The sequence below is a fragment of the Lineus longissimus genome, chromosome 12 (genome assembly GCF_910592395.1).
Source record: "Lineus longissimus chromosome 12, tnLinLong1.2, whole genome shotgun sequence".
Lineage (NCBI taxonomy): Eukaryota > Metazoa > Nemertea > Pilidiophora > Heteronemertea > Lineidae > Lineus > Lineus longissimus.
Window position 1 is genome coordinate 2,195,766 of NC_088319.1, and position 27,999 is coordinate 2,223,764.

Below are 27,999 nucleotides of genomic sequence, written 5' to 3' on the forward strand. Positions count from 1 at the left end.
AAATTTGCCCTTCAAAACTCCATTTATTCACTGTATTTTGTTTTATCTAGTATTCAGACATGGTTTTCCTGACACTGGCATGTTGTGCCAGAACTATACGAAATCCTGGACCCAATCCCTTCTGGAAAAGAGAGCAAATTAGGAGACTTGCTGGGGTAATTGATTTCTAAAATGGAAGCACACCATCCGTGTCGGCCGTGGCCACGGCCCATGCACGACACTGATCAAGCTGATGTGTAACTGTCCACAGACACACACGGCCACTACTTGAACTGATACATTACCATTGGTACAAACAACATTTGATCGAGGCCTTTACCAGGGCAGTTCGAGAAGAGAGCCAGGGCCTCTACAAGAGCTACGGCATTTTACGGTACCGCGGTACCATACCGTTTATGCCATAACGGGTAATGGTAGGCTAATAAAAAAAGGCAATTTTTTAATGTTTTTTTGCACCCTAACAATAGGCCCCAGTCCTGATATTCAACAGTGTAGTTGACTGTCGACATCTATTGCATGTTCTTGTAACATCTTTATTTCAATATGTTCGATGTATCTTTTCAGAGATTCTATGGAAGACAAAGAAACTGTGTTCGTTTGGCGCAGAATGCCTGGAGACGAGCATTGAGATTTGCCGTGTGGGGTCGTGCAGCAAAGAGGGTGATGATGATCAATGTAAGTATTCATAGAGCTAGGAATGTATGCCTACATTTATGGCGCTGTACAGGATGACTTCCAGTCTCAAATTTTGAAAGTGCATAATAAGGCAATTCAAATTTTTAAAGGGACAATTATTTCATACAACTCTGACTATACTTTTAAGACGCATGACCTGATAGGGATGATTTGTTATGTGTTGCGTTCTGTTCTGGTGTACTGAAGTTGGGCAATATTGCAAAGATCCTTTGAGAAGAGGTCTCGGTCCAGCTGGTGAACGTTTTCATAGGAAAAGCCAACATTCTCATGGCCATCTTGTCCCTTTCAGCTTTGGGAGACAAGGTTAGAAGGAGCTGCAAATGAACATGGTATGACGTACAGGCATCTCAAGGAAGGTTTAGCCATGGTAAGCTCATGCGGTCATTGCAAGATTCAAAAAGCCCAATCTTTAGAGTAAATTCTGTATGAACATATCCAAGCCAACTGACGTTTAATGTTTTTTATTGTTGCCAAGGACGGTGGCATTGAAATAAACAGTACGTAGACGAAGGAAGTGCTGATGGCTTGTTATACCACTTACATGTACTACTAGGTGACTAAAAAAACATCATATACTTTTAATTTTGAATAACTCAAAATATCAATACTTGTATTGAATTGTTTGTATTGCTCGTCTCTGGTTTAATGTCTTGTTTTCATTTTCAGAGTAACGTTATGCTCAATCGTAAAGTTCTTCAGGACCTGGCAATTTATGAACCTAGAACATTTGAAGTAAGTATATGCCTTCTGCTTAGGCCTAAGATCTATTGAAGCTGTTGTGCTGGATTGTGTGTTTCTGGAAAGGAAACCGCCAGGGATAACTTGGGCATGGAACGTGCCTGGCTCGGAGGATAATTTCCCTACACACCACTAAAAATGCCTCCAAAAGCTGAATCACACTGATGCTGATAACTGATAACGATTTTTCACTAGCACTAATGTTGTGAGGCGGTTTTGGACAGGACTTGTAGATTTCAGGTATGTCTTTGAATACATTCAGTTCTAGTGCACTGTTATTTTAGTTAAATGATTTTGCAAGGGGTTAAAGGTCATCGGAGAAATCACGGTCATACTGGAAGCCATTTTGGTTTGAAAAACAACATATATCACACCTTACTTGACCTTATCCATTTTCAGAGTCTAACAGCATTATCCAAACAGCGTCTTCATGAGGAAGGATTATTTGAAAGTACGATTCCACCTCAAGATGGCGTAGTTACAAGAGGAATGTTGGAGTCTCCCTTTTGTGAAGGAAATCGACATTTGTACCCGGGCAGTAAAGACCCGACACAACAGTCATAACAGTTTGAAAAAGTAGACTTCTGTGTAAAATATCATGAATTCAAGTTTGACAGCAGTAATACAATTGGGATGTGTATAGAAAATCTTTATTTGCAATTTATGTCAGATTCTGTAACATTCAGTGTCGGGAGTTTCACTGCTTCAGGAAAGGATGCTTGTCCATTGCAGGTTAATTACAAATTCATACTCCTGGGTCAAGGAAAGCAACTTAGTGGTGGGTGTCATGCTCAAGACTATGGAGATGAAACAAGAGTGATTCCATGATTCAAACTCATGACCCCCTGTTAATGAGCCTGGCCCTCTGAAAACTAAGCCACTGATCTCCCTATTCCTGATGTTTATGTCCCTAACTGTGTTAGAGTACAAGCCTTCTCATTGGTGGATGCAAATAGCATGTAAATAAATCTTTATACAGTATAGAGCTTTATCTTTAGTTTTTCCCTTCTGTGGTTGTTGGACACTTCCTTAGTCCAATACACCCCCAGTTTTCTTTATGGTCAGGTCTAATACATTAACTGGAAGATCGGGTAATAGGCTACCTTTACATCCCAGTTTCTGGAATGGACTCTTCTAATACATTAACTGGAAGAGTCCATAAAGGAACTGGGGGTGAAAAAGATATTGTATTGAGGGAAATGTAAAAAAGTGCATGTACTGCTATGTGGGCTGTGGTGCTGTAGAGATGTCCAGTGTACCACTCTGTGGATCAATTAGGGTAGCAAAAAGGTTAAAGTTCCCTCACAGGACTGCTATGAGATATATAGAGCAGTAGAATAGTTCACAGCACATTAACACCATCCTGGGGTCCAAACTCCGTTGTAATATTTTGGATTTGCCTTTGGGTCATTGTTAGGGTTCATTGCCTTGACTTCAGTCTTGGCCAGCTCGCTGTACCTGCCGATCATCATCTTGAGGACGTCGGGTTGCTCTTTGGACAGGTCATGGTGCTCAGTTGGATCATCTGTAGAAATAAGATTGTTGTCAAATTCATTGCCCAGTTGCTTGAACAGTGTTTGTGATGAACACCAATATGTGACCCGTTCTAGCAAAATCAGTCGCATGTCGCACATAGGATGAGCCAAGATGACACCAGGAGATAATAGAAGAAATTGATGTCCTCAGATTTCACATAAGGCAGACAATAGTGAAATGAACAAACAGTCCATCTCAATCTGCCAAGCTCAGAGCGACATGTGACTGGTTTTGCTGGAACGGGTCACATATTAGCTCAACCCATCTTGTCCCGGGACACCCTCAACTAAGAGCCAAGAGCCAATACTCTATTTAAGAGCCAAGTGCCACCAGCAAAGCCACAAACAAAGGGAAAATATAGGCAAATGAATATAATTATTATCTTTGGGCGGCTGAGGCCCACAGTTGCTCATGAATAAAGTTTTTTGTAACCGTTTATGACGTTGTAAGACATCGCCGCCTGGACGCAAGGACCCAACGCGCCGCGTAGCGGCAAAATAGCGAATCTGGGGAAACATTTATAACATTGTGGACTGATAGCGCGATTATGGGGTTGTAACTATTTTGCTGTATATTGTCACGAGGAAAGAAAAGCACGCGACCTAACCCCGACCTATTTATGTAAAGTGATAATTAGAAGGTATATGGTTCAGGAAATGTTAATAAATAATCATGCCATATCGTCTTTTGAGAGCATTTTTAATTGTAAAAAATATATGCCTACGTCACAGGGTCTCTGCAATTGTCATTTTTATCACAGTAGTCTCGCGCAGCCAGAAGTTCTTTACTTATTAGTCTGGCGCATGCCAGACTTTCTTTGCACGAGACGTTTTCAAGCACGATGTATCTGGGCAGAAGCAACACTGTGCAAGATTATAATAGATTATGCTAATGAGCATACCTTCCTCATTGAGTTTTCCCAGAATGGTCCATATCGCGCATTGCTCATTGCTGTCTGTTGACCGTGCTTTAAGAAAGACTGGCACATGCCTAGTCTCTCTTAAAGCACAGTCGATAGACACCCCTATACCCCCTCACACTCGGAAACCACAAACGCCCGCCCCTTCCTGCTACCTTAATACTTCTGGATAGGGGTTGTCTGCAGCCTGGATTTTTTATCGTTACGTCATCTGTACAATACGGTGTACATTGTGCCTGCACTTCATACACTCTGTACAGTCACACGTGTTTGTCATATCGGGCCGTCAAAAATGGATCCGGATGGGGATGCCAGCTCCCCAGGAAAATCGCCTGGGGCCTACCGGCGATTTTACGTTGACCAGAAGGACCGTGTAGATGGCGCAGTGATAGACAAGTAGGCCTACGTACACATATCTGTCCTGTAAAAAAAGGTGATCATGGCTCTTGGCTCTTGGCCCTTGCCTCTTGGCTCTTGGCTCTTAGTTTAGGGTATCACTCTTGTCCCTCGGCAATTGACATTGCTCAGCTTCCAGACAACGCAGGGCGGTGCTTACTGAGGCAACACTACGGCTGGAAGTTCAGTATGACTCAACCTAGCGTTATCTACATCAATAATTTTCATTCATGGTACCACCTTGGGGACTTGATATGAACGTTCCTGCTTTTAAAAATGCCAGTTTAGCAACAGGGCCCCAGCTTCTCAGGTACATCATTAGGAACACACCCATGCCGACTTATCGGCGGTGATTATCAATCCTAAATTCACCTCTGAAGAATTGATATACGCACAACGACGGTGGATCGGCACGGAACACACCCCGCTTCTCCACTCTACTCGCTTTCAAGTGATTTCATTGCGTAATAAAAATCACTGCAGATATTTCCAAGTGTACAGTACCTATAACATTAAACAGCTGATACTTTGTTGCCCTAGCATCTTGTTCCATCGTGAAAACGGAGTCGATTTCGTTTGTTCCTAGCTCTTCATCCTCCTCGGATGCCATCATTGCATGATACAGGTCAAAGTCTGTTGGGTTGTGGGATGAACTGGTTGGAACTGGATACCACCCGCTGAACAGACCGTCAGGTCCTACCACAAGTTTCCAATCATTTACCCTGAAGAATGAACAAATGCAGATCGTTAAGTCACTGCTAACCTTTTCGCCACCCTTGACCCACAGAGCACAAAAATGACACCCGAACCACACCACTTGTCCAACGGAGCAGTACTTGCTACTTACTACTCGATCTTGGGTTACTTGTTATATAATACAGTTTAAGCCATCAAAAGTGCGACGGAGAGACCTCCCGACAGACCTTCGCCATGTCACTGGCAGCTTCCATCAAGTATTCACCAAGGCCACATGCTGCGACACTGCCCATTCTCCTCTCCCCGCCCACTTGTTCCAGGTACACTACGGACGCAGTGAGACTAAATTAGGATGACGCGATGGTCTGCCCAGGGATCTAGTTCCGGGCGCAAGTTCAGCAGCTGTTTGGGAATCTTCTTCGCTGAGCATTGCATGCACTTTTTATAAGTCACTCAGTCAGGGATCCGTGTGGGATCAGCTTAAGTGATTCCTGAAAGATGTACACATGTACTATATCCCGAGCTATATCTCTTACCGAATAGCTGCCCTGCCTCTCCTATGTCCCTTTACGTTCATGTTATAAACGAACTCCGTCCTGGGTGATGTGGCGTTGTTCCGTATTGCGTTCCACATGCTCATTCCATCGAGCTCATAGATTGGTAGTTTGGCCCCAGCAATCTCTGCCATCGTTGGGAACCAATCTACAGCATGCATCATTCTGGAAATAGACAATTTTTGTTTCTAATTTTACATTCATGAAAGCCTGTGTCACGAGTGTAAAAAACTCTTCAACGGGTGTGTATTCCTCTCAATGGGTTAGCTAAAACGTCCTTGGGTAAGCAAGTCAAAACGTACTTGCTTTTAGGTTTTGAAAATATCTTCTAATGTTTTACTTTGAGGTTGTTCTTAAACATCAGATGGGAAGACAGAATCACCAACAGACACTTGTGGGAGAGAGGAAATCAGGAGCAGGTAGAACCCTGCAGAGGAAGTGTAACTGTTACACCATTAGAAAGCCTAGGAACAACATCACAAGGCAGGCAGATGGAACCCGCAAGGCAAACGTCGTCCCGACAAGCCAGGGACCACATGGTGACGACTGCCAGAACTAATGCGAGAAGACGCCGGTCCACTGCATGCATCCGGAGTGTATCATTGCTGAGGCACCTACCCGTGGTATGAAAACTGTGCCTTCTTAAGCATGCTCCCGTAGACATAGGCTGCTGCCCGGGTGCCTCCCTCCCACATTGTCGCCTTCGACCCGCGCAAGGGCCAGTTGTTGCCCCCGGCGTAGACAGGGCCACCATTCTGCAAGGAATGAAGGACAAACTTGATTTAAATGAAACTTGTTGTAATTTTGAGTAGCAATATCGCCAATTTTGTTAAGAATGGTCTGGTTCGTTAGTATAGCCATTAAATGAAAATCAAACGCTGAGAAGAAGACGTTAAGATTGCCAAGATTTTCGGCGTACTATCAGATATTCTTCGACCGCTTAGACAAACTTAATCTGGTCCACCTGGTTAATACCTATAGTCTTCCTTAAAAGTGTCTTTATTTGACTTACATCAGAGGTGAATACGATCAGGGTGTTGTCCATCATCCCCTGTTCTTCGAGCGTGTTAACCACAGCTCCAAATGAATCATCCATGGCCGTTACCATTGCTGAAGAGGAAATGGTAGAACCGTGATTAGATCCCGGGCTTTTGGGCTGGAAGGGGGAGACTACGGGAAAGGCAGCCGGGAAATGGGAAAAGCAGGATGAAACACACGGCACTCACGACGCGTTGGAGAGCAGGAGCATACGACTGACTCTGGTATTCAAGGATGGGGTCCCAGAGACCAAGCCAGCTTGTTTTGAACAACCAGGTCCTTGTCAAACATGGCGCAATTTAAAGCGTAAGTTTAAGTTGACATCAGATTGGTGATTTCTTTTTAACAAACCGGCCCCGATGCTACGAAGGATTTCAGGGGACAGACCAAATCTTCTCTTCACTCATGTATAGTACCCCCAGGTATATGGCACGGCTTAACCCGCCGGCCATGAGGGAATTCCTTTATGGCCCAGTGGTTGGCGCGTTGGCCCCAGAGTGGAAGTTAAGCAACGTTGAGCGCGGTCAACCTTCGGATCGGTGACCGGCGCGTACAATACATCTGGCAGACCTTCCTACGCGATGCGAGCTCTGGATTTGTAGTTCGGTACTGAGACGCATGAAGCGCTAAGTAGGATCGCGGACGATCCATCTCTGTCCGAAGGGGGGAATGATGTATAGTACCCCCAGGTATATGGCACGGCTTAACCCACCGGCCATGAGGGAATTCCTTTATGGCCCAGTGGTTGGCGCGTTGGCCCCAGTGTGGAAGTTAAGCAACGTCGAGCGCGGTCAACCTTTGGATCGGTGACCGGCGCGTACAATACAACTCACATCTCTTCACTCTATTCAAGAACTCTGCTACTCTGATGAAGTTGAGGTGTTAACTTGAGAAGGAAGACTTATGTTACAGGGCCATGCATACCTGAAGTTAGACGTCTGTTCTTGTTCTTGATGTTCGAGTACATATCAATATATGACTGGGGCACCTCGAGTGGCATGTGAACATTTTGTGAGGCAAAGTAGAGGAAGAGAGGCTTTGTCTTATTGTGTTCTGTGATGATCTGTTGGGCCCTCTTGGTGTAGAGTCCCTGAAATATGACAGAAAGAATAAGAAGTGAGGACAATGTCACAACCTGATAACACACATGAGGACAAAGTCACAACCTCAGGACAAAGTCACAACATGCTGTGGTAGAGAGGAGCAGTCTTATCGTGTTCTGTGATGATCTGCTGGGCCCTCTTGGTGTGGAGTCCTTGAAATATGACAGAAAGAATTCAAAGCGAGGACAAAGTCACAACCTGAGGACAAAGTCACAACATGCTGTGGTAGAGAGGAGCAGTCTTATCGTGTTCTGTGATGATCTGCTGGGCCCTCTTGGTGTGGAGTCCTTGAAATATGACAGAAAGAATTCAAAGCGAGGACAAAGTCACAACCTGAGGACAAAGTCACAACATGCTGGTAGAGAGGAGCAGTCTTATCGTGTTCTGTGATGATCTGCTGGGCCCTCTTCGTGTGGAGTCCTTGAAATATGACAGAAAGAATTCAAAGCGAGGACAAAGTCCAGAGGACACACATGAGGACAAAGTCATCTTGTCCTCCTGGTGGAAAAACTTGGGTCAAGTTGTATAGAGTAATTGTGTCCAAGTTTGCTGATTGTGACTTTGTCCTCAAAAGACCAAGGCACATCAAACACCACGGATTCTCTCTCCGTACAACACAGTTGTTAAGGAGGCATCGTTATGTGTCTCCATAACAACAGGGCTCATGGTCTAATATTGAACGAACAGTAAAGGTGAGGTATCATTTTCACTGCCCATAGACCCTTGTTGACTAATTATATGTTTAGAGAACCCACCGTTGAATATGTTCCATTTTGGTTTGTCACAGCTTTCTCATTGTCCCTGAAATCGATGCCGTTTCCAAACAGAGGGATGTCAACTGGAAAAAAGAGCAGATATATCAATATTTGTAGTGAATTTTGCCATTCTCCAAGTGATCGAAGGATTTTGATCCCCATTACACAGTTTAGCCACAGAAAACCTGGAATGGCCACTCCACCGTAGCCCCAGACGCAGTACTTTTTTAGAAGAAGAAGACGACGAAGAGGAGGAAGAAGAATGATTGTTTTGTAAGCTCGACAGATTGAGGGCCCGATCGCCCCCTGTGATTCTTGCAGTTTCACCCGCCTGTTATAACTCCAAAAATCTTGGAATGAATTTCAGTAATGGCGGTCTGTGTTGGCAGACACGGCACGAAGTCATCAACAAATCTAGTTCCAGAGTTGCGTGGGAGTCCAGAATTTCGGGCGCAACCCTATTGTCGGAGGTAGTTACAGTTATCGAACCAAATGAAATTTACCTTTATGACTGTAGTAATCTATCTGGGCATTGTAGTAGCCAAAGAAGGAATCGAACCCACGATGTGTAGGGGTGTAGTCCCAGTTACAAAAACCTTGATGCCATCTAAAGAAAAGGAGACATTACTAGAGAAGGCCAAGCCAGAGGGATGTTGTTCCATACCTTTATGAGTGTAGTAGTCAACTTGTCCATTGAAGTACCCATAGAAGGAATCGAACCCGCGATGTGTGGGGGTGTATTCCCAGCTACAGAAACCTTGATGCCATCTGAAGAATAGACAGTATGAACTATGGGGGTGTACGCGACACTCGTGAATAATATTCTATTCCAATGTATCTTACCACATTCTGAGTACGCTCTCATGCTCCAATCCCGCAATGACCCATCCCCCTTTAAGGATATGACACACAGTGGGACGCCAGGGACTTTGAAAACCAATGGTCCCGAACTAAAAAGTGTGCTTTTTTTGCGGAACGTTTTTCAGGGGACAGAACTTTCTTTCACTCACAACAGCGAAGCGGTTCCAAGAGGATGGCGCAGTATTACAGATGTCACAGGACGTGCGGAGGCCGTACGCCTGAGATGATAGTCCGCACAGAAATAGTAGTTTGATGAGGCGGTCCTACTATACTTAAATATTAATGTCTGCCTTCTAGTATGGCCTTAGCTTCATGTACCTACTTTCCGACCATGTGCGTGGCATAGCCCGCATCCTTCATTAGATTCGGAAGTGTGGTAAGATTGAGGGGTAGTCCGTATGGCTGTGCCGGCAATATCACCAAATGCTGAAAATAAAGAAGCTGGGGTCTGAAGAAAAATGCATGGGATTTCTCGCTGAAACTTGAATGAAGCCGCGTCATAGGCCCGGTGGAGACTCCAAATCCGCTTCCGTGTACACCCCGGACGCAGTATACCGGCCTCGTCCCTCATCCAATGAGAAAATGCGATTAGGATGACGAAATGGTCTATCCCGGGAGATTACTTCCGTGACGGAGCTTGGAGGGTCATCGGTGTTATGTCTATATATATATGCTCATATTATCTTCGAATTGTTCACATGATATATAAACATATCAAACGATTATTTTCACTAGGCTTTGGTTGTAAGATAACATACATTTTCAAGTACCTTGGCCATGGCCTTATTGGAGATATGTAAACTTTGCAAATTCATCGAGTAGGGCCTACGTCTACTTTTTGTTCCGCTCACGATATATGCATCATATTCGGTTCAGGAACGGCAAAATGGAAGCATCCCGCAAAGGAGCGAGAAACCTGTAATTAGCGATAACAAGATCGCTCGTCTGCGGGTAAAACCGACGATGGCGCCCGCCGCAAAACAGATTTTTGTCGTACGCGATCACGATCGCGACTAAAAATCACTCTTTTGCGAGGCGTTTAGATACAAATACCTGCATGCCAGTATGATAGGGGAACCTCCCGGACAACCAGGCGCTGCGAGATCTGAAAGAGATTTTTTCGTGAATTACGATTTAGTATCTGGCATGGCTATAGATGACGCTCAACTCAATATTTCAGACTTACTTTGAGCATAACCATAGCCTTAGGAGTGTAACACGTGACTGACAGGTACGGTGAGCATAACAGCATAGGAATGTTAAGCTGTTGACTTACAGCGAGCATAACCGTTGGCTTCGGAGTGCAACACGTGACTTACGGCGAGCATAAGCATATGTGGCTTAGGAGTGTAACACGTGACTAACGGCGAGCATATTTATTGGCTGAGGAGTGTTACAGGTGACTTACGGCGAGCATAACGGCTGAACATAAGACTGGTTGAGGATAATCCCATTCTTGGCATAGTGGTCGAGGTTGGGTGTCTTTATATCCGGGTTATTCCAGCCAATATCGTTCCACCCTGTAACGGTAAACGGATCGAGTACAAAGAAAACTTCATTGCAGGGTCTCCAGTTTCCTCCTACATTACATTACAAATCACACAGTCAATATCTATGTCTATACGAAAGCAAGAATTGACATAATAATTTTCATCACAACACTCACTTTTTCATTAAAGGGACAACTTGTACGTGGGATTCACCTGGTCAGGAGGACAATTCCCCTGCTTATGCCAGCAAGCGCCGACACTTGTGTTATCACACTAATTCTGATCCCTGATAATGATTTTCGCCAGTGTTGCGAGGCAGTCGACAAGGCTTGCGAATTTCAGGCAGGTGAAAGGTTACATTCATTGCTAGGTGCATTGTTTATTGCGGTTCAATGATTTTTCAATTATCCTGTTCCTACAGGAGCCTTTTCGTATTGAAAAACCAACATCTCGTGCCAAAGTTGTCCCTTTAAAACATCTTGACATGCACAAAAGCCTCGTGACATCGGCTCCCTCCGTGCTAGATATCATGAAGAATGCCAGAAACGGGGCTGAATTATGAGAAACAAGAATCCGGTGCACATAGAACTCGGGACGCACAGAATAACGCCACGTCCTTTTCGCAAGGGGCAGTTGGAATACAGATAATAATCCTTGTCCTAAATCAAAACCTGACTTAGTTCTCTACAAACAGTACATTTATATCAGTCACTCGAAGACCTCCAACTGAATCCCTAACTTCTGCCTCTTGTGTTCCTTTAATGCCCAGATGCCCTTGTCCAATCTCCCAACACTGGGCGATCATCGTGTAAGGGCAGGTCTAGCTCTTATATTTCAAAACACCTCGGAATGTAATGGGGGACAAATTCTGCTTTCACTTGTTACTCACCCACATCGTCAGCGGCGAAGAAGAGGATGTTAGGCGGGTTGGTAGCTCCAGCCAGGACAGCAACGGCCAGGAGGAGAAGGAGAACACGCCCGTCTGCCATGATCGTCTGCACGGTCGTCTGCCCGCTGAAGAGTGACCAGACAATCAAGGTAGTTCATGAGAAAAATCGATATTGACATTTATAATTATCATCAGGTGAATTCTTTAATTCTGAGCGTCCCATATTCTCACCGCAGAAAAGTCGTATTTAGGGCCTTTGTTGGTATTAACAAAGCTTATATGTCCTTTTTTTTCCATCTGAGTGCAAAATATAGGCCATGTTTTCACCACTTCGTTCCATTACATATTATGTTGACCAAACAAATTATGAGAATTAGGTTATTCATGTTTTTAGGATTAAAGGGACATGTCGGGGATGAGATGTTTGTTTTTCTCATACAAAAGTGGCTTCCAGTAGTACCGTGAATTCTTTTAACAGGGTCACTGCAATCAACACTTGTGTAACCGAAGGCCAACCAGAACTTCGCGAGCCGCGGAAAGGGCGGTGACATATTGGAAGAGCGTCAGACTTGTGATCGGAAGGTCGTGTGGGTTCGAGGCTCGATCAGTGCCTACTCTCAAAATACTCAGCCAACATTAAAGTTCTGCTGACCCACAATATCCCCCCTAGATGAACTTCTAAATAAGTTTGACCATCGATTTATCAGAACTGTCGGAGTGGTGCAGTGGAACATCAGCGCCTGTCACCTATGAGGTCCAGGGTTTGATTCCCGGTCGGTCCCAGTCTACTCAGGTGAAAGAGAGAGTGACTCACTTCAACAGCGTATGTTTCCTCCGGGTCTCCGGTTTCCTTCTACTTACATTACAATCGCCCAATGTTGTTTATAGAGCTAATTATGTCCTTGTTCACGCTCAGCTCTCAACTCAATATTTTTTAATCACAACTCAATAACATGCACAGCCGAAATCTCATAACGGCCTACATGTATGTACATTCGATTTGATGTAAAGTCGACATTTAGCGGGGCACACCGTTCGTACTGGTGGGTCAGGATACAGAATACTTTAGTGCATTTATTATGCATAAAAATTGGATGTAACCTGTCTACACAACGGCCTTGTTAAAATTCATATTCAGTAGGCATTTACACAATTTGAAATTAAAGTTTGATTGAAATAAAGTTCAATTTTTAACGAACGGCATCGGCCTTAAGTTCGAATTCATTGTCGATGTATCCTGTTTTCGGGATCTGATGTGATGAGGTGTAAAATAGAAGCAAAGTCATTGCTTCATTATCATCATCATCATCATCATCATCATCATCATCACCGCCATCGTCATCGTCATCGTCATCATGACATAGTTATCATCATTGGTCGTGTATTTACCTGGCAAGGAGAATAATGTGCCAACTTTACACGATGCGCCGCCACTGGTAGTATTACACTGATGACGTTCTCTGATAACGATTTTCACCAGTGTTGGAAGGCAGTTTGGGGGTCTGCCTTGCGAATTCCAGGCAGGCCTAATGTTACACCCCGTTCTAGTGCATTGTTTATTGTAGTTTTTCATTCATCCTGTTTGGAGAGTTTGCGGCCCTGCTGGAAGCCGTTTTTGTACAAAGAAACAACATATATTATGCCCAAGCATAGACACTTAAACATAATAAAGAGACCACGGCTTTTAGTCTCATCCAACAGACAATCGCATATGTTATACCTTGCGTTTTTTAAGAGCCAGCAGTTTTAGTTCCTTCAGCCTCACGCCGGTTCATCAAGGAATGCAATCCTGGTTCTCCCCGGAATCGAACCCGGGCCCTACTGCGTGATGTTCATTCTTGATATGCTTGATGAGTGTTCCCGGAGTTGTGTTCTGATTGATTGATAGTGTGATCGTGTGCTCGATCTATACATCAGTTTGATATACATTTACTTTATGCGCCTCTGATACGAATGATTTAAAGTGCCCTACATTTTTGCAATTGACTGTTAATAGGACAAGGCAATGACCTGCAGAGGCCTACGCATGACAATTCATGCTAGGCTGGCCTTGTTTCAACGTGAAATTGTATGTTTGCTTGAGAAAATCACGGGGGTTGCACTTTCTCAAAGACCATCGACCATGTCTGCTCAGGTTCTCAATCTCAACATCACGGTCGATAAGGAAAACAACCGAGATGGCTTACTGAAGGTGCTGGCGAAACTGCGACCAGCTTGGAAGGAAGATGACATCAAAATCGAGGTAAGTTATATCGCAGATTGCACCAGTGTGACAGGAAATTTGGTCTCCTGGATAATTAAAGGGGCAATTTGACCATGAGATATGTGCTTTTCATATAAAAATAGCTTCCACCAGGGCCGTGATTTCTTCAAACAGAATAATTCATTGAGCACTGAAACCGGGTGTAACCATAGGCCTGCCTGAAACTTTATTTGTTACCTGAACTGGCCACTCAAAACATAGATTTAAATTGCATTGGGGGTTCAACTCTAGAAACCCACGAAGCTATTGCTTGGATTGAACGATTGTATTTTCTCTTTTGAAATTAGCCTCTACAGCAGGGTTTCATCAACCACATGGTACTCTGCAAAGCAAACGAAAACAAAGATGAATGGTTGGTGGCCAGGATATTCGGCATCATCGTGGAGGGCTTCATGCAAAACAGGCAGAAGGAGTTAATCCACACAAAGTTGATGGCGGATTTGAAGATTGGGCCTCCCCTCTACGCGACATTCACCAATGGGCTTGTTTCTGGATTCGCCAAGGGCAAGAGCTATTTCTGGACGGATTTGTCTGCTTTTAAGGATACCAAGCTCTTGAAGTAAGTATATGTACCTGATCAGTCATTGTTTAATTTTGGTCGACAGCCTGATTTCTTAACTTACTCATAGCGCCTCTCACGTCGGCGGTGGTTGGGCTTTATCTCGGCCGGGTCCCAACGTGTCCGTAGAGAGCGCACGATTATCTGTATAGGTCACGCACCTGTAATAAAGTTTTAAGCCGTTATCTCTTTCAAATGGTAGGCTACTATCTACATGATCATAACTTTTTCCGAGACGTAGGAACGCTTTCAGAGCCAAATAGACCTATCCTAGCCTGTAAAACCATGAAATTTGCGTTGCACGATATGTATGATAATTTCAGGGTTTGGGGGTCTGAGTTAGGGGTGTGTGGGGGGGGGGGGGATTTTGACGACTTTTTACCCGCGAATCAGCGTTTTCACCCACTCGGGTCAAATGGAGCCTCAAAACCACATAAGTAAGCCAATTGGACATTTGTACTTTTGGACTGAAACTTCATCATTTTCTTCACATCTAATTCACAATTCAAGAAGAGAACTGTATTTCAAAGGGAATTACCATTCAACTGGTATGGTAAGACTACGCATTAATCTCAAATTGGTGCGTGACCAATAGGCTTCCTCCGGGTCATCGATTTCCCACAGCGTGAAAAACGCCCAGAATATTTTTAGATATTGCAATATTCTAAAGACGCCCCGATTAAGAGAAGAGTTACATGATCCAATACAAACAAGCGTTAATCATTTCTAGAAGCGTTTCTTGGGTTCTTTTGATCAGTTCTTGATTTACTACTTCGATCCGTGACCCATTTTCACTACGTCACCACATATTATACCTTTTCAATATTCAGGTCAGTTGCGCGGGCTATGGCCAAGATGCACTGCGAGGCGACAAGGCTGGTTGCTGTCGATGAATACGGAGTGGAGAAGGCGAGGACCATGATGGATGTCCTCAGTGACTGTATACACGAGTGGCCCAAGGTGATCGTCAATGAGGAAACAACAAAATGGTGAGGAAGAAGTACCGTTAGGAACTGTTATATGTTGAAATAGTTCGAACAACCACCACGTGGGGCGCTTTTGAACATCTGAGATATACTAAGTAGAAACGGCGCCTTACAAATTGATATTGTTTACTTCTGCAGTGTTCTGTAATTGTATAGGTTCAACAGTGAGGTACCGACCCAAGAAGAGCGGAGAAAGGAACTAGAATTGGTGTTTGGCTATATGCAAGCAATGATGGACGGCCGGTATGGAGATAAAATCCCGTTTTGTCACAACGACTGCAACCCGACCAATATCATCTATGACGAAGAAAATGGTAAGGAGGTGTGGTCAACAGGAAATGCCTTTTGAGAAAAAGATAAAACAAATTGAAGCACTCCGTCTTTATACTGAGTCACACTTTTGGTAAAATTGAGTTTAAAAAGGTCTTTCGCTGTTTCATCAGCAACATATTGTTCGACAAAGTGTTCGACGTTTTCTAATTGCGCTTCAATTCTTTGATAGGAGAAAAACGCATTATTCGTTGGTTTCCTCACGCACGCGGCCTTGCGCCGGCAGAGTTTTCCGCCGCCGCCCGAGTCCTTCCGAGGTCAACTTTTACCTTTAAGGAACCGCGCGGTGATGAACTAGCTCTAATCCCTGACTAGGGGTCATAAGGTCCCGTAGCTGAAGACTCTTGGCAGGTCTCTTTGCAATAGATAAGTAGTGCGTACATTTCGTTGCGCCTCAAGATACTGTGGGCACAGTTTTCGTGAGAGGTGTCAGAGCTTGTACGCAGGGCCCCTCACGGCGCCTTTCGGGTCGTGGGTGATCTGTCTGTGTCTAACCCCCAGAGGATAATGGAGAGGATCACTGAGATTTGAACAAATGAGGTGTACTCGCAAATTTGAATGACCGCATAATATGAAATATATTGTAAAATGACATCCATTCAGAGAACGTGTATTTCTCTCAAAATGGTTCGTTCAAGACATTAGGACAAGCCGTACCGTACTCCCGTTTTGATTTCTTTCAGACCACGTGACCTTCGTCGATTTCGAGATGTGTGGTCTCGGTGAGCCTTTGGCGGATTTGGGCAATTTCCTTATATCGTCTGCCATAGGTGGGTTAACCTCTCACTAGGCTGAAAAACCCGCCTATATTGGGTGCATAGTTGTGTTTGGCCAAAAACCCATTAACGGTTTTTCAAACAACGTGACGATTCTTACTACTATTCTTTTTCAAAAGCTTAATAGTGTTAGAGATATTCGTCATTTAGCAAAGTCGATTCACTGAAAATAAATATTTCCTCGGCTGAAGTTTCTTTCAGGGAAAAAATCTCTAGCAAAATGTTTCGTCTCACAGAACCTTCATATCAGGCGTTTATGTTAAAGTTGCACCAATATCATCTGATTGAACGTTTCAACCTTGTGTACTAATGAATGCGTCACTGGACACAACACCCTCCAAGGCTCTGCGCTGATTGGTTCGTTCGGTCGGTAAGTATAAAATGTTGATCGGCGAAATATTCTCTTTTATTCTATTTCTCACAGGGTTTGCACCAGATCCACAGGGACTGTACCACAGTCCTGAAGTCTCGCGAGAAGTCGTCTTGACCTACTTAGAGGAGATCAATAAACATGACAATATCCATGATGAAGTCATGGAGGAACAAATCCAGGATACTCTTGACATGGTCGAAGTCGTAGCTATAGTAGGTAATCTATTGCTGGTTTGACACAAAGTTTCAAATACTTAGCATATAGGCTTACTAGGCCAGAGCCCTGTATTAGACACTGTGTGATTACCGTGTACATTGCTGTACATAGGTTTCGGTAAAAGAAGTAACATTAGGGCCAATCAATCGTCACCAAATTTTATACATGTTAAGAAGAACCCTTTTCCAATATCATAATACAATTTTATAACATTCCAATACCAAATGCCTGAGAAGAAAATGACTTCGATACAGCCTATCCGGCAAATCGTCACTCGCGCATTGATATTGCCCTATGACAATACAAATTCTGAACTGACCAGCGAGACCACATTTTCTTAAATATATTATCAAAAAGCATATTTCTGTCATTGCCTGACTCTGTGAATTTAGAATCAACCGCAGATTGAGAATTAATTCCACTTTGATCCATCCCAGCCGTGTATTTACCACAATATGACATTTTAATAAGCTCTATTTGACTGTGCGAGACGCAAGGGCCCAACGCGCCGCGTAGCGGCAAAATAGCGAAGCTGGCGAAACATTTATAACGGGTCACCGTCGCCTTATTATGGACTTATAGCGCGATTGTGGGGTTGTAACTATTTTTCTGTATATTGTCACGGGGAAAGAAAAGCAAGTGACCTAACGCCAACCTATTTATGTAAAGTGATGATTAGAAGGTATATATTCCAGGAAATGTTCATAAATAATCATTCCTTATCGTCTTTTGAGACCATTTTTAATTGTAAAAAGTATTTGCCTACGTCACAGAGTCTCTGCAATGGTCATTTTTATCACAGTAGTCTCGCGCAGCCAGACCTTCTTCACTTATAAGTCTTGCGCAAGCCAGGCATTCATTGTACTAGACCTAGGCGTTTTCCACCAGAATGTATCTGGGCCGAAGAAACACTGCGCAAGATTACCTCGAGCTGGAGCTAAGGACAGATTATGCTAATGAGCATACTTCAACATTGAGTTTTCCCGGAATGGTGCATATCGCGCGAAGCTACTTAGCCTAATACCATTAAGCCCCGCGTAGTGGCGTTGAGGCGGCCGCTGTAATCAAGATAGTGGTTGAGTCACTCTATGTTATGACGGACCAAACCAAAATTGCTTACATTTTCGCATTGCTACAATGAAAGACCTAATCCTGAAACCGCATGTCTGTTGACTCTGCTTTAAGAGAGACTGGCATCACTGTGCTTTGAGAGAGACTGGCATCATGCCTAGTCTTTCTTAAAGCACAGTCAACAGACACCACTATACCCCTCACACTCAGAAAGCCACAAACGCCCACCCCTTCCTGCTTCCTCAATACTTCTGGATGAATACATGTATCTGCCCTTATCCAGGTGGTGACTTCGCGTTACGTCACGCTGGTTTCGTCTCACGGGACTCCGTCAAAGCCACAGCTACATGTAATTCCTCTGCACATTATTCATAAAGAATTCCTTACTGGAATGAATTAATATAAACCCCTTTGTTTAGAAGACATAATCATGAAATGTTAACATATTAAGACATGATAAAGTAGGTTATATGACTGCAGCAAAAATCGCCCTTATGTTTCCTCGAATGAGCGGTATTGTAATACACTGTGTACATTTACGCACTGTAGTTACCTGGTAGCGTACCTGAGGAGGGAAAATATCCGAGGTCCACCTGGGCCAACTCTTCTTTCAACCGAGTCTCCCCAAAATATGGTCCTGTCCATAAAAATGTACAAATTCTATACTTCACCGTTGGATCTTTTGTTTATTTACTAATGTTTCCAAGACATATGCACGGCCACGCAAAGTCCTAGTTAGCTTGAAAATGAAACCGAGTAACAGTTACGGAATCAAGGATGTACCACGATGGTTATGGAATGGTTATGGAATCCTTCAGCTGAGGATGTACAAACTGTTTTGTGGTAATATCACGTCTTGACTTAAGGAATTGAACCCGAGGCGGAGGACCTTGGTTGAGTTACCAAGACACTCTCGGGTGGAGCTAAAATTTCGTCCAAACCCTCGCCTATCGGCTCGGGTTTGGACTGTATTTTAGCTCCACCCTCGAGTGTCTTGGTGGTTTGGACTGTATTTTAGCTCCACCCTCGAGTGTCTTGGTAACTCAACCAAGGTCCTCCGCCTCGGGTTCAATTTCTATTCTAAAATACCTCAAACTTAAAAAGATAGGCCACGAAAATAACTTGAATATGTGCGAATTTGGCAAATTCCATCCATCGCCTGCCCGGAGCGCCGGTAGCGCCGTTGTTTACATTATGTTACGGCAGCGTGCATAGGAAGTCCGCATCGGCTCGCTCAAGTGATGCTAAAATCCGCGCAAATGGGCTATTTGGTGCGTTTTTCTCAGCAAATATGTGTAGTGCTCATTAAAAAACTTAGGGTGGTTGATGCTTCCTTGGCTGATTTGTGTTTGAATCAGTGTTTTGAGAGCCTCAAACTTCTGAAGTGAGCTGTGTGCATGGTTTCCACATTTTAGTGCAACCCGAGGGAACTTTGGTAGAGCATCTTGGTTGCGTGTCCAAAACACTCCACTCTCAGAACGAGGCTTATGCATTTTCCCTTTAAAAGTTGACTTTACGGTACCAAGGTATTTTAGAATAATTCATCAAAAGCGTTCTATCCCCTCCACCCCACAACATCTCTTCTTCAGGTTGACAACAGTGTCAAAGTGAGTTTAGAAAATGGCGATGAATACTAATAATGCGTTGCACTGATTTTTAAAGAAGTGTTTGTCTCATTGCAGGCTCAGTTATATTTCTTCCACGTTGCTCTAGCTAAACTGGCGAACATCCCCGAGAGATCCTTGGACCCCAAGATGTTCCTTGGGTAAGTTGATCTTCTTCTTGATTGGCATTTTTGAAGTTAATCTTGTTTTCGTTTCGCCCAATTATTATACTTCTTTGTTGTTCATTCCGCCAGTTTCGTGTAGGTAGAGTTTCAACAGTCGATGCTAACCCTTAGTCCCTTTGGTTAAGAGTTCATCAATACCGGTACCATGAATATCCTGCTGAAGATCTAATATTTACACAGGCAAAAGTGTCCATGCATGGATCACTGATGGGCCCATGGATGGGTCTGTGATGATAACACAAACCACATTTTACACATGGATCCCATCATAGATTCTATGACGGCTCATGGTAGATCCACTGATGGCCCATGGACGATCCATTGATGAGAGTTCCATCATAGGCCCAAAGACGGCGGGTCCCATAAAAATGAACGTAAATTGCAAAGTACCAACCCATTTGAGTAAAAGTCTAAATAGAATAGTTTACCACTATACTTTATGGACGATGAATTTTGAAGAACTCCCTGAAATCGCGTTTTACTAAGTATGAAAGCAGATTTACGAGTTTGGCGCATGACCCAACCTGATAACACCACAGACCTTCGTACAACGTAGCGTCGATCGTTAGGGTATAGCGAAACCTTCCTAATGTCGAATTACAAGAGAACATGACTACCCGTCAGAACCCTGTTGATCTGAAAATTGGGCCCGGTTGTTAGAAAGCATGTTAGATTATAACATCATATTGACATGCTCATGTACATCAATGCACATGTATCAACATGTCAGCATGGTGTGATGAGCGAACATCCGTTCTAACAACCGGAACCTGAATGGTCGTTTCAAGTCTCTGGAAATGTTTTTTGTAGAATATTTGGGTTTACCTATTACATGGTACGTTTTCCTGTTTACAGCATGAGTATTGCCCGCCTCAAGTGCTACTGGAGGGATCGTGCCAGGATGTTTGAGCTATTGGAGAAACTGAAGAACAAATGGTGTAAGAATATCAAGACGGACGAGAAGTGAAAAACGCAAAAATATACGGCAGACTGTCCACTATGGTTACCTCTCGTGTACCTGTGTGACTGTCCGCTATGGTTACACCATACACATAGCGGACAGTAATGACTGTGTCCACATGTAACCATAGCGGACAGTATGCCAGCTATAACCGCATTTTAGGTCACATTATCAAACACTTAGAGCCAAGTGCTTGATGTACATGCTACACAACACAGCACGTGCAATGACAATCATTACTTGGGCAGATATGGTAGAAAAGCGCAATTTTTACCCTTAATTAGGCGTAGGGCTACACAAACACTAATTTCACTGCGTATTTAGGACAGCTTCATAAATATGAACCTATTAACAGTTATGTTTTAGCTATCATCTAGAAATACCAACCAGGAAATCCACGTCAAGTGCAAAAGAACAGGAAATATTCGAGGTTGGATCTGCCTGTGCTTTTAATTCATTTGCTGTCGTCTGCTTCGGTAACTACAGCGGACAGTGATTTGCTGACACAGAAACTGACTGAAACCGTCGGCCAACCAGAAAAACGCAAGCCACGGAACGGGCGGTGACAGATTGGAAGAGCGTCAGACTTGTCATCGGAAGGTCGTGTGGGTTCGAGGCTCGATCAGTGCCTGATCTCCAAATACTCAGCCAACATTAAAGTTCTGCTGACCCACAATATGCCCCTAGATGAACTTCTAAATAAGTTTGACCTTGGTATAGATTTATCACAACTCAATTACATGCAAAGTCGAAATCACATAAAGGCCTATGTAGTTCGATTTAATGTGCACAGTCATTTGCCAACATTTAGCGGAGCACACCATTCGTAATTACTGGTGGGTCAGGAAATGCAGTTAATACACAGAATGCTTTTGTGCATTTATTATGCATACAAATTAGCTGTAACCTGGTGTTTATAGAATTTATATACCTGCCTACACAAACCCTTGTTAAAATTCATATTCAGTAGGCATTAACACAATTTGAAACTGAAAGTTTGATTAAAATAAATTTCAAATTTTAACGAATGGCATCGGCCTTAAGTTCTAATTCATCGTCGATGTGTCCTATTCTCGGGATCGGATTTTGATGAGGTGTACATCGAAGCAAAATCTTTTTTTCGTCATCGTCATCATCATCGCCATCGCCATCGTCATCGTCATCGTCATCGTCATCATGTCATAGTCATCGTCATTACCAGCGTCGTATTCTTATTGAATATTCAGCGGATAACTAGTATGCGTGTGTTCACATGTGTGGGATCTTTAAAGGGACAACTTGGGCGTGTGATTTACCTGGCCAGTAGAATAATGTGCCAACTGGCCGCCATGCACCGCCACTTGTAGTATCACACTGATGCCGTTCTCTGATAACGATTTTCACCAGTGTTGGAGGGCAGTTTGGGGGTCTGGCTTGCGAATTTCAGGCAGGCCTAATGTTACATCCCGTTCTAGTGCATTGTTTATTTCAGCTCAAAAAGGTTTTCATTAATCTTGTTTGGAGAAGTTGCAGTCCTGCTGGAAGCCGCTTTGTACAAAAAACCAACATATCTTATGCCCATGCATAGACACTTAAACATCATAAAGAGACCACGGCTTTTAGTCTCATAATGATAATAATAATAATATTAATAATAATAATAATAATAAATACCGGATATTATAGTGCCTTGTACGTGCTAAGCATGCTCCAAGGCACTTTACAATAGCATATTTTATACCTTGCGTTTTCAAGAGTCTTTAAAACTCACGCCGGTTCATCCAGAAATGCAATCTTGGTTCTCCCCGGAGTCGAACCCGGGCCCTACTGCGTGATGTTCATTCTTGACACGCTGATGAGTTTTCCCTGAGTTGTGTTGCGATTGATTGATTAGTTTGATATACATTTACTTTGCATGATAAGAGTGATTTGAAGTGCCCTAAATTTTTGCAATTGACTGTTAATAGGACAAGGCAATGACCTGCATAGGCCTACGCATGACAATTCATGCTAGGCTGGCCTTGTTTCAACGTGAAATTGTATGTTTGCTTGAGAAAATCACGGGGGTTGCACTTTCTCAAAGACCATCGACCATGTCTGCTCAGGTTCTCAATCTCAACATCACGGTCGATAAGGAAAACAACCGTGATGGCTTACTGAAGGTGCTGGCGAAACTGCGACCAGCTTGGAAGGAAGATGACATCAAAATCGAGGTAAGTTATATCGCAGATTGCACCGGTGTGACAGGAAATTTGGTCTCCTTGATAATTCGAGGGGAAACTTGGGCATGAGCTATCGTGGCTCCAAGGCCACGACCGTGACTTCTCGAAACTTCTCGATATTCAAAAAAATATTGAACTGTGATAAACAAAGCACTAAAACGGGGTGTGACCATAGATCTGCAGGAAAATTGATTTGTTACCTGAACTGGCCTCTCAAAACATGGATTTAAATTGCATATCGAGGGTTCACCTCTAGAGACCCACGAAGTTATTGCTTGGATTGAACGATTGTCTTTTCTCTTTTGAAATCAGCCTCTACAGCAGGGTTTCATCAACCACATGGTACTCTGCAAAGCAAACGAAAACAAAGATGAATGGTTGGTGGCCAGGATATTCGGCATCATCGTGGAGGGCTTCATGCAAAACAGGCAGAAGGAGTTAGTCCACACAAAGTTGATGGCGGATTTGAAGATTGGGCCTCCCCTCTACGCGACATTCACCAATGGACTTGTTTCTGGATTCGCCAAGGGCAAGAGCTATTTCTGGACGGATTTGTCTGCTTTTAGGGATCCCAAGCTCTTGAAGTAAGTATTTGTACCTCAGTCATTGTTTAATTTTGGTCGACAGCCTGATTTCTTAACTTACTCATAGCGCCTCTCACTTCTCTCATCTGTTTCTCTGACATTATATAGGTCACGCACCTGTGATAAATTTTTAAGCCGTTATCCCTTTAAAATGGTAGGCTACTATCTACATGCTCATAACTTTTTCCGAGACGTTGGAACGCTTTCACAGACAAAATACCTCTCCCAGCCTGCCAAAACCATGAAATTTTCATTGACGTTATGCATGATAATTGCAGAGTTTGGGGGTCTAAGTTAGGGGTGTGTGTGTGTCGAGGGGGGGGGGGGGGGGATTACTTTTTACCGGCGAATCAGCGTTTTCACCACCTCGGGTCAAATGGAGCCTCAAAACCACATTAGTATTAAAGCCAATTGGACATTTGTACTAAAACGTCATCATTTTCTCCATTTCAAACAGATCTAATTCACAATTACCATTCAACTAGTATGGTGAGACCACGCATTAATCTCAAATTGGTGCGTGACCAATAGGCTTCCTCCGGGTCACCGATTTCCCCCAGCGTGCAAATCGCCCTGAATATTTTAGTTAATATTGCAATAGCCTAAAGACACCCCGATCAAGAGAAGAGTTACATGTTTCAATACAAGCAAGCGTCAATAATTTCTAGAAGCGTTTCTTGGGTTCTTTTGATCAGTTCTTGATTTACTACTTCGATCCGTGACCCATTTTCACTACGTCACCACATATTATACATTTTCAATATTCAGGGCAGTTGCGCGGGCTATGGCCAAGATTCACTGCGAGGCGACAAGGCGGATTGCTGTCGAGGAATACGGGGTGGAAAAGACGAAGACCATGATGGATCTCCTCAAAGATTTTATGCACGAGTGGCCCGAGGTGATCGTCGATGAGAAAACAACAAAATGGTAAGGAAGAAGTACCGTTAGGAACTGTTAATTGTGTGCATGGTTTGAAATAGTTCGAACAACCACCACGTGGGGCGCTCTTTTGGACACCAAAGATATATGAAGTAGAAACGGCGCCTTACAAACTTACTTAAATACTTCTGCAGTGTTCTGTAATTGTATAGGTTCAACAGTGAGGTGCCGACCCAAGAAGAGCGGAGAAAGGAACTAGAATCGATGTTTGGTAGTATGCAAGCAATGATGGACGGCCGGTATGGAGATAAACTCCCGTTTTGTCACAACGACTGCAACCCGACCAATATCATATATGACGAAGAAAATGGTAAGGAAGTGTGGTCAACAGGAAATGCCTTTTGAGAAAAAGACAAAACAAATTGAAGCGCTCAGTCTTTCTACTGAGCCACATTTTTGGCATCCTCGAAAATGCAGAGTCAGTCGTATACTCCTCCTCTCGTAACTCGGTCGCACGGCCCGACACGCGTACGGAGAAGTCGTGTTGTAAGCCCTGTTTGCAAGAGGATGGCGCGGCCTGGCTCCGGTGAAGTTGTCCGCAGCCGCCCGATAGCATCCGAGTTTGACTTTTACCTTTCAGGAACCGCGTGTAGAGGCTCTAATCACCGATTAGCGGTCGTAAGATCCCTAGTTCGAACCCCACTGTACCCAGGTCTTTTATTGGGTACAGTCGATGATGTTCAACAGCTCTTGTACCAAAATCGTTTTCTGGTTTCTTGTTAAAATGTCCCGTAAACTCATGGTGGTGTTCGCAAATTTGAATGACCAGTCTGGAATATATTGTAAAATGACTGGCAGTGGATGTGTATTTCTCTCAAAATGATTCGTTCAAGACGTACCGTACTCACATTTGATTTCTTTCAGACCGCGTGACCTTCGTCGATTTCGAGATGTGTGGTCTCGCTGAGCCCATGGGGGATTTAGGCAACTTCCTTATAACGTCTGCCACAGGTGGGTTGAAGAGCCTCATAGCCTAGTGGTTAACACTGCTGGCTACCACGCAATGCAAGGGCCCCTGTTCGATCCCGGGGAGAACCCAAGATTGTATTTCTGGATGACCTGGTGTGGCTCTCAAGGAACTCAAATTCCAGGCTCTTCACAACACGTACATGTACAACGCATGAAATACTCGAGGGTTTGTCGGATGAGACTAAAAGCCGTGGTCCCTTGTACCTGAGTGTCTATGCCAGGGCAAGCAACATATCTCACATTAGGAGGACAGTAGCCTAGAGTGGACTCAATACCTCCGGCAAAAATCCAAATGCGACTACGAAGCCGGTAATGACTTGTATGACTTGTTGTATTCGACTTGTTAACCGCTCACTGGGCTAAAAAACCTCTGCTGGGTGCATTGTGTTTGATCGAAAACCATTAACCGCTTTTCAAACAACGTGACTATTTTTATGACTTTTTCAAAAGCTTAAAAACTTTATTTCTAAGAGTGTTAGAGATATATACTCTTTGCCATTTAGCAAAGTCGATTCACTGAAAATAAACATTTCCTCGGCTGTTTCTTTCAGTAAAAAATCTCTAGCAAAATCTTGTTTCGTCTCACAGAACCTCCAAATAAGGCGTCAGTTTATGTTCAAGTTGCACCGATTGCATCTGATTGAAAGTTTCAAACTTGTGTACTAATGAATGCGTCACTGGACACACCACCCTCCAAGGCTCTGCGCTGATTGGTTCGTTCGGCCGGTAAGTATAAAATGTTGATCGGCGAAATATTCTCTTTTAATCTATTTCTCACAGGGTTTGCACCAGATCCACAGGGACTGTACCACAGTCCTGAAGTCTCGCGAGAAGTCGTCTTGACCTACTTCAGAGAGATCAATAAACATGACAATATCCATGATGAAGTCACGGAGGAACAAATCCAAGATACTCTTGACATGGTCGAAGTCTTAGCAATAGTAGGTAACTTATTTCTGGTTTGACACAAAGTTTCAATTTCCTAGCATATAGGCTTAATACCCCTATAACGCGTTTTTCTACTATCTAAGAGCTGAAACAAAATTGGAAAAGCATCAAACACGTTCAGAAAAATAGTTTACTGATGAACCAGAAGATGAAAAAATATACTGCAGTAAAAAGCCTTTAAGATGTGTTTTTCTTCTTGCAGGCTATGTTATATTTCTTCCACGTTGCTGCGGTTAAAATGGCGAGCATCCCCGAGAGATCCATGGACCCCAAGATGTTCCTTGGGTAGGCTATGTTAAACTTGTTTTCAATTCCCCAATGTTTGTAGTACTTCTTTGTGTTTAGCCCGGCTGTTCGAGTAGGTAGTGTTTCAACACTCGATGTTAGCCCTTTGTCCCTTGGGTTAAGAGTTAACCACCACTATCTCGGCCTCGTAGAGAGCTAATATGTATATCCGTAGCGTCGTTCGTAAGGGTAGCGAAACCTGCCTAATGTCGACTTACAAGAGAACGCGACAGTTTTCTACCCGTCAGAACACTGTCGATCTGAACACCCTGAGCCGTCGTTTCATGTCTTTAGCAATTTTACTTTTGGAATATTTGGGTTTACCTATTACATGGTCCGTTTTCCTGTTTACAGCCTGAGCCTTGCCCGCCTCAAGTGCTACTGGAGGGATCGTGCCAGGATGTTTGAGCTTTTGGAGAAACTGAAGAAGAAATGGTGTAAGAATATCAATACGGACAAGAAGTGAAAATGTGAGAGTTGCAACGTAATCTCCAGAGAGCGCAACAAAGACGAGCGATTTTATTACAGCAACGTGGGTTATTATCGCTACGATGAGTGATAAAATGATGCTTGTCACAGTTTCATTCGTTTGTGCCTCTGTTACATCGCTCGAAAAATCATCACTTTTTTTAGCAGACGAGTGATGTCTTGTATATAGGAGGAATAAACAGATATATATATATACTAGAGGACGCTCATCCTGAGATTCAGGTTTTTGATACTCCTACCTCATATACAGAAACCCTGAGAAAAGCAGTAAAATCCATCAGGAATGGTGGCTGTTCCGCTTACTTGACACACCTTGAATAGTTATGTTCAGATTTGTGGTATAATACAATAAAGACACAGGTATAAGATTTAAGGAAATCCTAATGTTCTGATTCTTTATACTACATCGATTTTATTCTGTTAAACACTCTGTAGATGAATCTTAATGTATTTAGTATGAAATGAATAAACTTGCAGCGGGGGACGTGCAATTTAGCAAAGAACCTTAGAAAATTTAACATTATAATAATTAGCCGGATGGTCTAAAAATGGCATCGAATCGTATCGCGTGTTTCAAAGCGCTGTTGGG

The 27,999-nt window shown here is 43.5% G+C and overlaps 4 protein-coding genes across 6 annotated transcripts; 3 read left to right on the forward strand and 1 right to left on the reverse strand.

Moving 5' to 3' along the window:
- Positions 1-18: 18 nt before the first annotated feature.
- Positions 19-2,708, forward strand: LOC135497336 (large ribosomal subunit protein bL20m-like). The gene is made up of 5 exons (XM_064787155.1): positions 19-155; positions 565-675; positions 986-1,063; positions 1,363-1,428; positions 1,834-2,708. The coding sequence occupies exons 1-5, from the start codon at positions 60-62 to the stop codon at positions 1,996-1,998; spliced, it is 516 nt and encodes a 171-aa protein (XP_064643225.1). The 5' UTR covers positions 19-59; the 3' UTR covers positions 1,999-2,708.
- LOC135497335 (arylsulfatase B-like) lies at positions 2,058-11,828 on the reverse strand. Of its 2 annotated transcripts, none has more exons than XM_064787153.1 (12): positions 11,672-11,828; positions 10,701-10,812; positions 10,346-10,397; positions 9,615-9,718; positions 8,935-9,038; positions 8,432-8,514; positions 7,498-7,663; positions 6,548-6,645; positions 6,154-6,290; positions 5,518-5,700; positions 4,790-5,007; positions 2,058-2,959 (listed from the first exon to the last, which is right to left on the reverse strand). In XM_064787153.1, the coding sequence occupies exons 1-12, from the start codon at positions 11,769-11,771 to the stop codon at positions 2,787-2,789; spliced, it is 1,530 nt and encodes a 509-aa protein (XP_064643223.1). In that variant the 5' UTR covers positions 11,772-11,828; the 3' UTR covers positions 2,058-2,786. The 2 variants fall into 2 exon arrangements, with proteins under 2 accessions (XP_064643223.1, XP_064643224.1); XM_064787154.1 differs by lacking the exon at positions 8,935-9,038 and adding an exon at positions 9,096-9,199.
- A 1,849-nt stretch (positions 11,829-13,677) lies between these two features.
- On the forward strand, positions 13,678-22,028 carry LOC135496631 (ethanolamine kinase 1-like). 2 transcript variants are annotated; one of them, XM_064786050.1, is made up of 9 exons: positions 13,678-13,913; positions 14,222-14,493; positions 15,324-15,482; positions 15,636-15,793; positions 16,493-16,579; positions 17,010-17,170; positions 19,928-20,010; positions 20,890-20,972; positions 21,351-22,028. In XM_064786050.1, the coding sequence occupies exons 1-9, from the start codon at positions 13,698-13,700 to the stop codon at positions 21,359-21,361; spliced, it is 1,230 nt and encodes a 409-aa protein (XP_064642120.1). In that variant the 5' UTR covers positions 13,678-13,697; the 3' UTR covers positions 21,362-22,028. The 2 variants fall into 2 exon arrangements, with proteins under 2 accessions (XP_064642120.1, XP_064642119.1); XM_064786049.1 differs by having other exon boundaries at positions 20,890-22,028.
- A 136-nt stretch (positions 22,029-22,164) lies between these two features.
- On the forward strand, positions 22,165-27,913 carry LOC135496630 (ethanolamine kinase 1-like). Its single transcript, XM_064786048.1, has 8 exons — positions 22,165-23,187; positions 23,509-23,780; positions 24,549-24,707; positions 24,872-25,029; positions 25,584-25,670; positions 26,469-26,629; positions 26,839-26,921; positions 27,276-27,913. The coding sequence occupies exons 1-8, from the start codon at positions 22,951-22,953 to the stop codon at positions 27,385-27,387; spliced, it is 1,269 nt and encodes a 422-aa protein (XP_064642118.1). The 5' UTR covers positions 22,165-22,950; the 3' UTR covers positions 27,388-27,913.
- The last annotated feature ends 86 nt before the right edge of the window (positions 27,914-27,999 follow it).

Bases quoted from the DNA above. Each gene is read 5' to 3' on its own strand.
- LOC135497336 (XM_064787155.1), top strand. From the start codon at position 60: ATGGTTTTCCTGACACTGGCATGTTGTGCCAGAACTATACGAAATCCT. The intron at 156-564 runs GTAATTGATTTC...GTATCTTTTCAG, and splicing joins AAATTAGGAGACTTGCTGGG to AGATTCTATGGAAGACAAAG. The intron at 1,429-1,833 runs GTAAGTATATGC...ATCCATTTTCAG, and splicing joins ATGAACCTAGAACATTTGAA to AGTCTAACAGCATTATCCAA.
- LOC135497335 (XM_064787153.1), bottom strand. From the start codon at position 11,771: ATGGCAGACGGGCGTGTTCTCCTTCTCCTCCTGGCCGTTGCTGTCCTG. The intron at 7,664-8,431 runs GTGGGTTCTCTA...GTCATATTTCAG, and splicing joins AAAATGGAACATATTCAACG to GGACTCTACACCAAGAGGGC. The intron at 5,701-6,153 runs GTAGGTGCCTCA...GTCTATTTCCAG, and splicing joins GCACAGTTTTCATACCACGG to AATGATGCATGCTGTAGATT.
- LOC135496631 (XM_064786049.1), top strand. From the start codon at position 13,698: ATGACAATTCATGCTAGGCTGGCCTTGTTTCAACGTGAAATTGTATGT. The intron at 14,494-15,323 runs GTAAGTATATGT...TTCAATATTCAG, and splicing joins AAGGATACCAAGCTCTTGAA to GTCAGTTGCGCGGGCTATGG. The intron at 20,011-20,889 runs GTAAGTTGATCT...TCCTGTTTACAG, and splicing joins GACCCCAAGATGTTCCTTGG to CATGAGTATTGCCCGCCTCA.
- LOC135496630 (XM_064786048.1), top strand. From the start codon at position 22,951: ATGACCTGCATAGGCCTACGCATGACAATTCATGCTAGGCTGGCCTTG. The intron at 26,630-26,838 runs GTAGGTAACTTA...TTCTTCTTGCAG, and splicing joins TGGTCGAAGTCTTAGCAATA to GCTATGTTATATTTCTTCCA. The intron at 26,922-27,275 runs GTAGGCTATGTT...TCCTGTTTACAG, and splicing joins GACCCCAAGATGTTCCTTGG to CCTGAGCCTTGCCCGCCTCA.